The sequence below is a fragment of the Tauraco erythrolophus genome, chromosome 9 (assembly GCF_009769465.1).
Source record: "Tauraco erythrolophus isolate bTauEry1 chromosome 9, bTauEry1.pri, whole genome shotgun sequence".
Classification (NCBI taxonomy): domain Eukaryota; kingdom Metazoa; phylum Chordata; class Aves; order Musophagiformes; family Musophagidae; genus Tauraco; species Tauraco erythrolophus.
The window spans coordinates 37675349-37687991 of NC_141473.1; the positions used below are offsets into that span (position 1 = coordinate 37675349).

General features: G+C 54.1%; 1 protein-coding gene across 1 annotated transcript in view; it reads right to left on the reverse strand.

Moving 5' to 3' along the window:
- Positions 1 to 12643, reverse strand: part of CDH23 (cadherin related 23) — a 194239-nt gene that overhangs the window by 51952 nt on the left and 129644 nt on the right. The window contains exons 16-25 of the mRNA XM_086616195.1: positions 12472 to 12577; positions 11965 to 12092; positions 7565 to 7637; positions 7186 to 7302; positions 6492 to 6604; positions 4347 to 4454; positions 2949 to 3138; positions 2013 to 2158; positions 1420 to 1639; positions 334 to 486 (exon numbers count right to left, since the gene is read on the reverse strand). Coding sequence (XP_086472321.1) covers positions 334 to 486; positions 1420 to 1639; positions 2013 to 2158; positions 2949 to 3138; positions 4347 to 4454; positions 6492 to 6604; positions 7186 to 7302; positions 7565 to 7637; positions 11965 to 12092; positions 12472 to 12577 — 1354 coding nt within the window. The remainder of the gene's footprint in view (positions 1 to 333; positions 487 to 1419; positions 1640 to 2012; positions 2159 to 2948; positions 3139 to 4346; positions 4455 to 6491; positions 6605 to 7185; positions 7303 to 7564; positions 7638 to 11964; positions 12093 to 12471; positions 12578 to 12643) is intronic.

Here is a 12643-nt window from a genome sequence, read left to right on the forward strand (position 1 = left end):
ATGGGCAGGGACACCTTCCCCTAGAGCAAGTTGCTCAAAGCCTCATTTAACCTGGCCTTGAACATTTCCAGGGATGGGGGACAGCCATATCCCAGGGGTGTGAGAGGGCAGGGGATGCTCGGGGGCTGGGGTTCACCCCAGGGATAGCAGTGGAGCAGGGGGTGAGGTGGGGAGCCAAGCGGGGCTGTGCGGCAGAGGGCGATACCACACAAGGTTTGGAGGGGCTGGAAAAGGCAGCACGGATGCACGGAACACCCTGGTCGTGGTCTGGGGCAGCCCGCTCCTTCCCACAACCAAAGGTTCCCCGCGGAGCGTTTCGCGAGGGGTTCATACCTGTGATGAAGTAGCTGAGCTCAGCGTTCAGCCCAACGTCAGCATCTGTGCAATTGAGCCGGACCACTTTGAAATCCCGGGCCACGTTTTCAGGCAGCGACACGTTGTAGATGGCTGGGAAGAAGGTGGGGCTCTCGTCGTTCACGTCCAGAACTGAAAGGGGGAGCAGAGCTGAGTGTTCCCCCAGAGCTGCCTCTCCTGCTGATGCCAGGCTGATGTCTGCTGGACTCCCAAATCCACCTGCTTACAGCTCTGAGCACCCCAGGGAATGCTCTGCCTGCTCTTCCCTGCCCTTAGGGTGGCAGGGGTGCCTGCAGAACAGCTGTAGGGACTGGCCCCCCATGGCTGGAGGTTGTATTTTGTTGCCTCTGACACATACAGCTCACCCCTCTCACATCCGAAGAAACCTCACGTAACTGTAATTAAAGTTACTGTTTGCACCAAACTCATTTCCATCTCTGTTCAGAGGGAAATCTGGGACTTAACTATAAACTCAGTACTTCCGGGGGTATGGCAGAGAGCTCCGGAGTTACAAGACCAGAAACTGCTTTTTCCAAACCCAGGCCTGAGGAGAAGCCAGGGTCGGTTTATTTCCAGATGATGTTTTTTTCTCAGCGCTAGGCTCGTGTGAAGCCAGTAAACAGAGATGCATTAAATTAAAGACAGGCCACACAATAAGGCTCCAGCCCTGAAACTGGGATGACGTGGGCTGTCCAGACACGCAGCTGATGCGAATCACATGCTGAAGCCAAAGGCAGGCCAAAAGAAAAGGAAACGCTGGGGATGGGGGAACGGAGGAAAAAACAATACAGAATTTGGGGGCCCTGCCAAAAACACTGTATTTTCCCCATCTCTGCACTTTGCTGACACCACACTGAGCAAGACACAAAGCCCGCGGGGACGGCTGCCCTCCCCATGCGCTGTCGTATACGAGGACAGACATTACGGGTCAGAACATGTATCCATCTGACTCCTCAGTGCGTCTCCTATATAACCCACATCTGAAGGGTACTCGTCATTCATCTGTGTGGGACCGGAGGGGGCTCTGTGGCTGGGCAGGGCTTGGAGGGGTCTTGGTGCACCCACCCTTGACAGTCAAGGTGCTGGTGGAGCTCTTGGAGGGCACGCCGGCGTCGCTGGCCACCACTCGCAGGTAGTACTCGGCGATCCTCTCCCTGTCCAGCACGGCGGTGGAGGTGATGAGCCCGCTGGTGCTGTTGATGAGGAAATCCATGCGGGGCATCCCCACCTGCATGCGGTACGTCACCTGCCCGTTTGGACCCTCGTCCAGGTCGATGGCCACTACCTAGTGGGGAAAGCGGAGGGAAGGGGTGAGCACGGGGGAGCCTGATTATCTCCTGATGATGAGAATCGCAAACATAAACCCTGAGCATTTCTTTGTCCCCGGAGAAGCCAGGATGAAACAAAGGGGCCTCGAAGCATCCCCCTTGCTGGGACTGAGCACGTGGGGTGGGATGTCACAACCCCTTCTGCATACCCCTACAGTTGCATTGCTAGGGAGCACGTGGGGTGGGATGTCACAACCCCTTCTGCATACCCCTACAGTTGCATTGCTAGGGAATGGAGGGGACGGAGGCGATGGAGGGGACGGACGGCTAGCCTGCTTTGCAGAAGCGATGGCAGCAGCAGCAGCAGCTCCCAGCATGGGACATGCTCACCTGGAAGACGGAGGAGCCTGCGGGAAGGCCCTCGGCGATCTCAGCGGAGAAGGGCAGGTTTTGGAAAGTGGGGTCGTTGTCGTTCAGGTCCAGCAGGTTGACGAAAACGGTAGCGCTGCTGGTAGCTCGCAGCGGGGGCCTCCCACCTGCGGAGGCCAGGAACAAAGCTTCAAGGTGAATGCCTCCAGCCCTTTCCAACCCTTTCCTGCAAAAGAAGCCCTGGGTCCCTATGCAGACAGTCAGGCAGGATGGGGTTGTCCCCTCGAGGCATTAACCTGTCTGTGTTACCACTTGTGCTGGACTAGCGGAGTAGGTCTAGTGGCAGGGGAATACTCTCCCTGGCAGCAGGCACGAAAGACAGAGGACAGCTACCCATGTACCCAGCTAAAGAACAGCAGCAACACCAATCTATCCTCATCCCTGTCCTTCTGGCAGGCCGGATGGGACGATGGCCTTGGCACGGTGCAGAGGCGATGCAAAACCAGACAGGGGCAGAGTTAAAGTTATATGTGCCCTCTGGCTCTTGGAAACAAGCTGGATAACAGAAAATTATCTTCATCTCCCTCCCTCTCTATTTTTTTTCCTAAAAAAAGTTTCCCTGAGATACTATTTCCAGAGCAGAAGACGTTTCACACTTGATCAGCTCTTTCCCCCCCGTTTCTGGTTTGGTTTAGCAGCAGGTTTTAACCTCCTCTCATTTTTTTTTTATACCTCAAAAACATCTTTGGAACTTATTCTCAAAGCAGGAAAAAAAACCCAGGAACATCATTGTAAAGGAAGAAAACAGGCTGAGAAAAGTTCAGCTCAACATGTGAAAACCATCAGGGAGGAAAAGCGGAGGGTTGAGGAGGGCAATGCTGCGCCCCAGCAGTTTCTAGTGTGCTCCAGCTAAGGCAGAGCAAGAAAAAAGAGGAGCAGGATGAGATTGGGACTTACAGTCAGTGACGGACACCACGATCCTCCGCATGAGCTGGGCCTCCTGGGCATTGGGGTTCTCGCGGTCCAGGAGGACGCCGGTGGTGCGGATCTTGCCCGTGGTGCTGTTGAGGCTGTAGAACTTGTTGGGGGGTCGGATGCTGTACACCACCGTGCCGTTCTCCCCCAGGTCTGGGTCAACAGCCACCACCTGCCACAGAGAAACGGCAAAGATTAGAGTGACGGGAATTAATGCCCGCGGTGTGTCCCCGTGTAGGTTCACCAGTGTCTAGTAACGAGGCTGAGCTCCCATGACAGGCTTTGCCATACCAGTAGCACCAAGAAGTTCTCTTTCCTGAAGACAGTTGTATATTTTCATGATACTTTCAGGGATATTGTACCCTCGAGACCTTTACTGCGGTGTTAAAATCTCGCCGAAATTGCCCTGCAAGCCTGGGAAGTAATGGCATGGCGAGTGGGACATGAGCACGGAGCAATCAGATGGGCTTTTCTCCTTCTAAATAAAGTCAGCTAGAAAACAAGTGCCTTTCAGAAGAATAAAATAAACGGGACGAAGAGGCGTGCTGAGGAACTTGTGCCTTGGAAACGCTGGAAATCATTCACTGGGGGGGTTCTTCTTCCACGCCAGACATTTTGTGGTTTATTGTTCTCCCTGGGACATTTTTAATTACAGAGGACATTTACATTAAAAAAACCAAAACATCCCAACTTCATTACACTCATAACTTCCCCGGCCCCCGCTGCTTGTCCTGTAGCTGAATTTACATCTTACCAGTGACATAATAATTATTTTCCCAGCAACTAATTGGGATGTCAAAGGCAGGATGCCTTCAAGCGGGCATCGAGCAGTGGGGCTGGTACCACACAGAAGAGAGAAAAACCACCGTGCTCAAGCTCGGGCTGTGCTGCCAGACCCTTCCTTCCCCCCTCCCAACTCCTTTTCTCTCGCAGCCTTCCTCCTTCTATGATTTTGTGGATTCTCTTCACTTTTCCCTCATTTATTTTCCGTCTCGTGCCCATCATTTTTCTCCTGGTGTGATGGAGTACAGGCCTCCCTCTCTCCTTCTCTTTTATTTCACCAGAGGGACTTGAAAGGCTGTAAATCAACGTCTTTCAGAGACGTCCTTGAAGGAGGTCACAGGCGAGGCTAGGAGGAGAATTTGGCCAAAACCCACATGATTTGAGGAGAAAAAAAATATCCCAGCAGAGAAGAGAAACACACAAGATGGGCAGCAGCGAGGAGGCTCAGAAGTAACCTTTTAAATGGACTTCTGCAAGATGGTGCCTGACTGGAGGTGGCACAGGCTTTAAGGTGGGTGCTCCAGCCAAGTGGGTGATGACCTCATCGGGTGAAAAGAAGAGGCTTTTAGTGCAACAGCTGCCTTCCCTCACACCTACCGTGGTGACGTCCGAGTTGGGAGGTGTCATCTCCACCAGGTTAATGAAGTATGGCTCATCCTTCCATGTGGGATAGTTGTCATTGATGTCCAGCAGCGTGATGTTCACCTGCAAGAGAGCAAGCAAGCGGCATCAGGCTGCTACAGGTTCCTGGGGCAGCATGTCTCGTCCCCTCGGATCTACAGCAGCATCAGGTATCCAACGTGTGTTCACCCTCCGGAGACAAAACCCACAGAAAAATGACCTCCTGCATCTTCACGGTCAAAGCTCCTTGGTATATCTGATCTTGGTTTGACTCACATGTGCTTATCACCTTGCAGGGGCACGAGGTGTGTTCCCAAGCAGTTGCGGCTCTTGGCTGGAGGGAATGCAAATGGGTCAGAGTGGTGGGGCAGAGGGTGCGGTGGGAGCACAGCACAAAAAGAAGGAAAAAAAAAAAAGAGTGACTGGTGAAACGTGAAAAAAAAAAAGAAGGAATAAATAAGAAATGGGGAGAGGGTATGGTAACAGAGGTGGGAGGTGCAAAGACAAGGGAGTGCAGGAGAGGATGGTGTCCCGAAGTGTTACCTATCTCCATTTTCAGTGTGAGAAACAGCACCTAAGTGAGAGCAGTGAGGCCGTGGGATGCATCCTGTTGCCTGGGAGTTTCTCACCTCCCCAGATCATTGTCTCAATCCAGCCTGTGAGTCTACAAAGGTGCCTGAGGGGAGAGCTGCAGTTCAAGGGAAAGGAGTGGGGCAGAGGGGCAGGAAGGAGCCCCGGTGCTTGCCACCCCTACACAGGGTGTCTCAGAGGAGCTTCTGAGGTCTTCTCTGCTCTGGAGTGACCAGGTCCTGCAGCCGCACCAGGCTGAGCTGCTGGTGCCACCCCGTGGTAGATGAGGCGAATCCGGACACTGCAGTCTCCAAGGATGTGTCTCGGGGCACAAGCCAAGGCACTGGGGTGGTCCCTGGGGAAGGCTGGTGACCCATCGCTACCCTGAGCACCCCAGGTGCTTGGCTATCACCCAGGGACCTTGCAAAGCACCTGAATGAACCCTTATTCCAAGATCAAAAATGATTACAGGGAATAGATTTGAGTCCTAGGTGGGTATCCTTGCTAATGGCTGTAGGCAAACTCAATTGTCCATTCACTTCTCACCGAATTTTAATATTCTTTAGCTTTTTAGGAACCATGATGCATTTTTTTCCCCCTAATTGCAATCTGTGTTGCAAAACACTTGTTCTGCCTTTCAGTAAAGCTAGTAGGAGAACATTATCTCATCTGGAGCCCCTAAGGGCAAACCAGCATCCAACAGGCCATGGCTGGCAGCCATGTTCCTCTGGGAGGCTCCATAAAGAGCTTCTAGTCTGCTACCTGGATCACGCACCTCCTGATGGCCCTCAGCAGTAGTGACAATTATTTTAGGGATCTCTTCAGCACAACTACAACATTTGTCTCCATTGCACTCTGTCGCGTGGGACATTTCACTGGCAACCCAACCAAGCATTCCAAGAGCGAGAGCACCCAAACGATACGAAATGTTCAAACCAAGATGGTGCTATAAGCAGTGAGACATGGATCCTTGGCTTTTCACCTCCTGCCATTTCCAAAGACTTCTACAAACCCTCTGTGAACAAGGTGATAGGCTTCAATCTGCAGTACAATGGCCTGCACCTCCACCAGAACCTTCTGAGGAGCTTGGGCTTCACAAACCAGGTGGAAACCCTTGATGCAGGCAGTATGTGAATAGCAGTCATCAGGAACAACTAAGAGCACCTGCAGGCTCTCCAACTAAGCATTTTCTCAAGAGGCATGAACAAAGGGAGCCATGCTGTGGGTGGAATAGGTACCCATAACCGCCTTTGCACGGAGAGCTGGACACGCAAAGCGCTGGAAGGTCAAGTGGCTCCTGGGTGGATGGCTTGCCAGGAAAGGGAGCCTGACTTCAAGCCTGGACAGTTGTTCCGGAAGGGTTGTGAGCAGTGGTGGGGGCAGCCCAGAGGGCAGGTAACACCATGTGCTCCTCACCCATCCACACGGCCAAAATGGAACTCTGCTGGCATGGGGAACTGAAGCATCAGTGCTGGGGCAGCCCTCCTCAACGCCAGCCCGAGGCATGCAATGGTGGCTCCAGGAGGTGGGAATCGCTCTTCACGTACTCACCATAGCAATGCCTGTCTTCTGGTGGTGACCCACGCCTCCATCCACCGCCCGGACAATGAGGATGTATTCGGATTTGGCCTCCCGGTCCAGCAAAGATGTCGTCGTGATTTCTCCTGCAGTCACAGGAGATGAGAGGGATTAGAGATGTTGTGTGGCAAATAGGGGTACTGGGGAAAAAAAAAGGGACACTCAAAACTGAAGAGAGGATCCTTCACAAATGGGCCTCTTCTGATTTAATTTCAGATAGATGGACCTTAGAAGGGTCAGCTTGTCAGCAAGCTCCTGCAAGCTTCGTGTTGCATCTTCCCATGGGAGCCCATGTATTGACTCTCTCATGCTCATTCCTGCCCGTAAAGAACCAAAAAAGATGCCAGGAAGGGAAGGTGGGCAGCAGCTCCTTAGCTAACGTAAGCCCCTGCGGCCAAAGCCTTTTCTTGGGCGTCACTCCCACCAGGAGCTGAGCTTCCACTGATGCCTCTGCCAGAGCCCTCGCAGTGACTGCACAAGTGCTGGTGTCTGAAATGTGGTGAATCCCTTAAATTGTGTGTATCCTAAGGAGGCTGCTTAGCGGAGAGGAGGGAAGAGCAGGGGAAGGAGAGAAGGTGAAAGAGAAAAAACGATGGGGAAGTAAACCAGGGGAAATTCAGGAGAGGGAACTGGGAAGAAAACAGGGGGAGCATGTACAGAGGCTCACCTGAGCGAGCATTGATCCGAAAATGTGAGGAGCCCTCCAGGGAGTAGATGATCGACTCCTGCCCATACTCCCTGGACCTGTCCATGTCCGTGGCATTGAGAAACAGCACCGTGGCTCCTTGAGGGAGGCAGAAACAAGGGCTGGGATGAGGCATTTGCAGCCTGAAGTGGCTCTTCCCCCCACACTGCTCCTACAAGTCACCCAGCCAAGGGGTCCTCTCACCTGCAATGCACAGTGGGCTCAAACCCCCAGACCCCACAGCTATGAAACTCTGCCATGTCTCTGGCTTTTGCCTCCCCCAAAAGCCATCACCCACCCTGTTTTGGTTGTAAGACCCTCTTCTGCTAGCCTGGAGAAGGAGCAGGGCTGTGCTCCGTACCTGCCATGATGTCTTCCATGACGGTTATAACGTAGGAGGGCTTGCTGAACGTGGGGGGGTTGTCGTTTTCATCCTGAAGTAAAGAGAAGGTCGAGAGACTGGTTGGGAAAAAGGCAAAATGGTCAAATAGCTGCAAAAGTCTGGTACGGGGATGCTCCTGGCCGACTGCATCTCAAGACGTGACCAGCTCAAGGCATCAGTATAGTGAAGATGGCACCAAAGGTCTGAGCACAGCTTCACTGCAGAGGCACCTGAGTTTTAGGTAAGCCAATTATCAGGGAATTTGCTGAGCCATCCAGTGGGGACAATCCCAACTATCTTGTTATCCAGCATCCTGGACCGTACGCAACAGGTGTGAGGAACCGCTGCCATTTGCAGCCGAGCATCCTCAGAGCTGCTCCAGCCTCCACTGCAAGCCTGGGGAAGACTCAAAACGCTGCACGAAGCTCAGCACCATCGTGCACAGACCTTGCTCCTCCCTCTCGGAGCAGCACACGGACAGTTTAGCGCTCCAAGTCATCCCGGCCACGAAGTCACTGTGCAGACTGGACTGGCCCGGGCAGCTGCTGGGCTTTGGCTGCCTTTGTTTAAATGGTGGAATGCCGTGGGTGTTCGCAGAGGGAGCAGCTACGGTGTTTTTGGGGGGATGCTGGTTTGTGTACCGATGTTCTCTCTTCCAGCCTGCCTCCGCCAGCAGCTACAGCCGGCCTGGGGAAAGCAGGCAGGAGCAATTGCTTGAAACATCCCTCAAAACAGATTTCGGACCAGTTTAAAGCTCCCCCAGGGGGGCTTTAAACACTGTTTAAACAATGTTAAGAATCTGCCTTAAATGAACCAAACCCAACTGCCTACGGAGGGCAGGATGGAGCCGCCAGGACATCAAAACACCGTTATGGACTTCGCTGCTTCCCTGAGTCTGCTCTGGAGATGTTTTCTACCTGGAGACCGCTGAGGGACCTGCAGGCTCAGCTGCTCCAGCTGCCACCAAACTGGATATTTGAGGCAATTTCACATGCCAACGATGCCCATCGCACTGCAAATTAAATCGCCATCCTCTGCTCTCACTGCCGGAAGCAGGTGGTCTTTAATCAGCCTTTGCATCACTCAGTTTTCACCGCATCTCCTCCGAGGGTAACGAGGAAATTGCCCGCTGCCTGGGGTGTCCTCCCCATGTCCCTCCTCCTCCTTCTCCTTGCAGAGCTGGGTTGGGGTCATCGCCCCAGGACAAACCCAGGAGGTCCAGGCAAGTTAAAAGCAAAGGAAACTGATCAGGAGATCACGCATCCATGCGCTGCCGCACCTAGGTGAGCTGTGCCGTGGTCCAGGCTGGGTGGACGCAAGCCAGAGCAGACGCTGTGCTCTTTCATTAGTGGTCCTGGGTTCATCAGGCCGTACCCAGCACTGCCACGGCCCAGCAAGCTGGCTCCCTGGGGAGGCAGGGGCTGGCTCCTAGCTGGCTCTCCATCTGTGCAGAGCCGGAGTGCACCTGCCTGCAGCATGGCGCGCAGCTTTTCTACTCCAGAAGAACATGTCCCACTTCAGCAAGGTGGACCCAGCCTGCTTCCTCCGCTCCCATGGCAGAGGGCATCCAGCCAAACCACCTCACTCCCCATCCCACCTCACTGACTTCCGCTAAACCTGCTTCCCACGGTCCCCCGACCCTCAGCCTCGGACCGCCACCCCGTAACATCTTCAAGGATGCCGATAACCGCAGATGCTTAAGCACACAACCCCCTTTCCTCCAGAAATGCACACGCCATCAGTCGCTGGCTCATCGCCCCGAACAGGGAGGCAGCGGCAGGGAGCGAGGCAGAAACTTATTAGTGGGGATATTTCCCCGGATCCTAGCGCGGCGTGTGCGCTATTAGTTCTGATTCGGCGGCTCCCTCCACAAAAGCGTATTGTCCCCTAATGGGAAATCTACAAGGCGAGTTTGACTTCTTTATTAAAAACCAACAAGCAAAGGATGAAAAAAAAAATTACCTCCCTCCACACTCACTCTCCTTCTGCCTTTTCACGGCTCTTGTTGCTGAAGTGCCGTCGTGAAACACTTCCTCCTCATTTTCTTCCTATTTTCTGCCTTTTTTTTTTTTTTTTTCTTTTCTTTTTCTGGTTGAGAGAAAATCCCTTTGGTTGAGAGAGGGAAAAGTGACAGCTACTTAAACCCCACCAGCATAGAGACTGAGCCCAGAGGAGGTGGCCCACTGAAGTGTGGTCTTTAGAAAGAGGTGTTCATGCTGTCTAAAGCACAGCGTGGGGGGGATGTATTTAACAACCACTGACTCCCCCGACACTGTCTTGTTCTCCCTTTCCCAAGCACGGTGAGGGAGCTGGAGGAGAGACACGCTCACGGGACTTCATTCCCATCCTACGGCACCGCGGACTTCATCTTCGCCTTCCCAGAGTGACGCTGCCACCAGCCTGGCTCAGATCCCATCACCGCGAGACTGACAGGTTATCAAGCAAACTGTCTCCATCGCTGCTACCTGCCTCCAGATGTCCTTCCACCACAATGTGCCTCAAAGTGACAATCTGATCTAATCTTCCCCAGGAAGGCTGCAATGCTTTACCTCTGCCAGCAGCAACCCTTCCTCCAGGAGGTTTGCTCCTATGCTGGCATGTGAGACGCACGGTGCAGTGGGTTGACCCCAGCTGGGCACCAGGTGCCCACCAAAGCTGCTCTGTCACCCCCCTCCTCAGCTGGACAGGAGAGGAAATACAGCGCAAGGCTGGTGGGTCAAGATATGGACAGGGAGAGATCACTCACCAGTCACTGTCATGGGCAAAACAGACCGGATTTGGGGAAATTAATTTATTACCGATCAAATCAGAGGATGATAATGAGAAATAAAACCAAATCTTAAAAACACCTTCCCCCCACCCCACCCTTCTTCCCAGGCTCAACTTCACTCCTGAATTCTTGACCTCCTCTCCCCCAGCAGCGCAGGGGGAGGGGGAATGGGGGTTGTGGTCAGTTCATCACATGTTGTCTCTGCTGCTCCTTCCTCCTCAGGGGGAGGACTCCTCACGCTCTTCCCCTGCTCCAGGCTAGGGTCCCTCCCACAGGAGACAGTCTTCCATGAACTTCTCTGACATGAGTCCTTCCTACAGGCTGCAGTTCTTCACGAACTGCTCCAGTGTGGGTCCCTCCCACAGGGTCACAAGCCTTGCCAGCAAACCTGCTCCAGCCTGGGCTCCTCTCTCCACAGGGCCACAGGTTCTACTAGGACCCTGCCCCAGTGTGGGCTTCCCACAGGGCCGCAGCCTCCTTTGGGCATCCATCTGCTCTGGCGTGGGGTCCTCCATGGGCTGCAGGTGGATCTCTGCTCCACTGTGGACCTCCATGGGGTGCAGGGGCACAGCCTGCCTCACCATGGTCTTCACCACGGACTACAGGGGAATCTCTGCTCTTGTGCCTGGAGCACCTCCACCCTCTCCTTCTCTGATGACCTCGATGTCTGCAGAGTTGTTCTTCTTGCATCTTGCTCCTCTCTCTGGCTGCAATTGCTGTTGAACAGTTTTTTTTCCACCTTCTTAACTATGTTATCCCAGATGTGGTATCACCATCACTGATGGGCTCAGCCTTGGCCAGCAGTGGATCCACCTTGGAGCCAGCTGGCGTTGGCTCTACCAGACATGCGGGAAGGGTTCAGCAGCTTCCCACAGAAGCCACCCCTGCAGATCCCCTGCTACCAAAACCTTCCCTCATAAAGAAAATACACATGGCGAAGCCCTCAGCCTGGCCAGGACAGTCAGCTCTGAGGACATAAACAAGCAACTGCCCGTGACTGATTCAGGGACCCACAACTTCTGGCGCTACAAGTGCAATCTTAAAGCCAAAGCTCTCTCCTCTGCACCCGAGCTGCAGTAAGTGCCTCTGGCTACGGGTGTCAAGAGCATCCCATCCAGAAGGTCCCCGTGAGCTGAGAGAAGGGCACACCGGGTGCTCACTGAGCCTCCCCAGTCCAAAGCAAGGGCAGAGGGTAGCTCTTCACCTCATTCCCAGCTCTGCTCCTCACCCCATGGTTAGCTGGGGCTCCTACCACATTACTTCTAGTGGCTTCTCCATGCATCGTGCACAGCTGAGGAGAAGGAGGAGGTGCATTGGGCCAGGGCAGCCTGCCTGGGCTTGTCCATGGTGATGTCCCCTTGGAGACACTCTCACTCACCTGCTGTCACTCGGACCTTAGCAAATATCAGGGATAGCGTTTCTCTAACCAACACGTATGACACACATGTACGTGAGACATACATGACACACATATCCATAAATGAGACACGTGTAACCACAAGCCACACGTCCACACCCTCGGGGTGGGACAGTCTTGCTGGGTTACTGACGGATGAATGGCACTGCCGTGGAGCAATCGCGGGGAACGCACGACAGGCTCCGTACTTACAAACACCTCAATGGTGACGGGGACGGTGCTATTGAGTGGTGGGTTGCCGGCATCCTTGGCCATCACAGTCAGGTAAATAACCCCATTGGCCACCTGCTCATAGTCCAGGGGGTGGTTCACGCTGATCACTGAAAGGATGCAAAGCAGGGCGGTCAGGGGGACATTGGCATACCGAGCGGGACAGTGGGCAGGCTCAGGGGGTGGCCCATCCACACCACCTCCCCAGGGCCAACAGGGGTTGCTTGAGGTGGCAATGCTCCGAAAACACGAGCCCTGGGCATTACTGAGCTCCTTGCACTGGCACAACCCGGAGCGAGCTGAACACCCACGGAAACACGGCTCAAGCCCTGCTACGAAGGACCGCGCTGCAGATGAGGGCAGGACAAGCAGAGGAGCTGCTGGAGCAGCTTCTTAAAGTTTGGTGATGCCACTGCTCACAGGGCTGTGAGTGCAGCCCGAGCTGCTGCTGCTCGTCATGGGCACTGTGGTCCCGGGACCAGTGCTTACCTCCGTACCCTTCTGACACCGCAATGTCAAAGTAGTCGCGGAAGGCAGACGCCTGCACGATGCTGTAGGTGATCTGGTTGTTTGGAGGGGAGTCCTCGTCAGACGCCTAGGGCACGAGCAGAGAAAGTAAGTGAGCCGGAAGCTGTGCTGGTGACATGCTACGGGAAAGAGC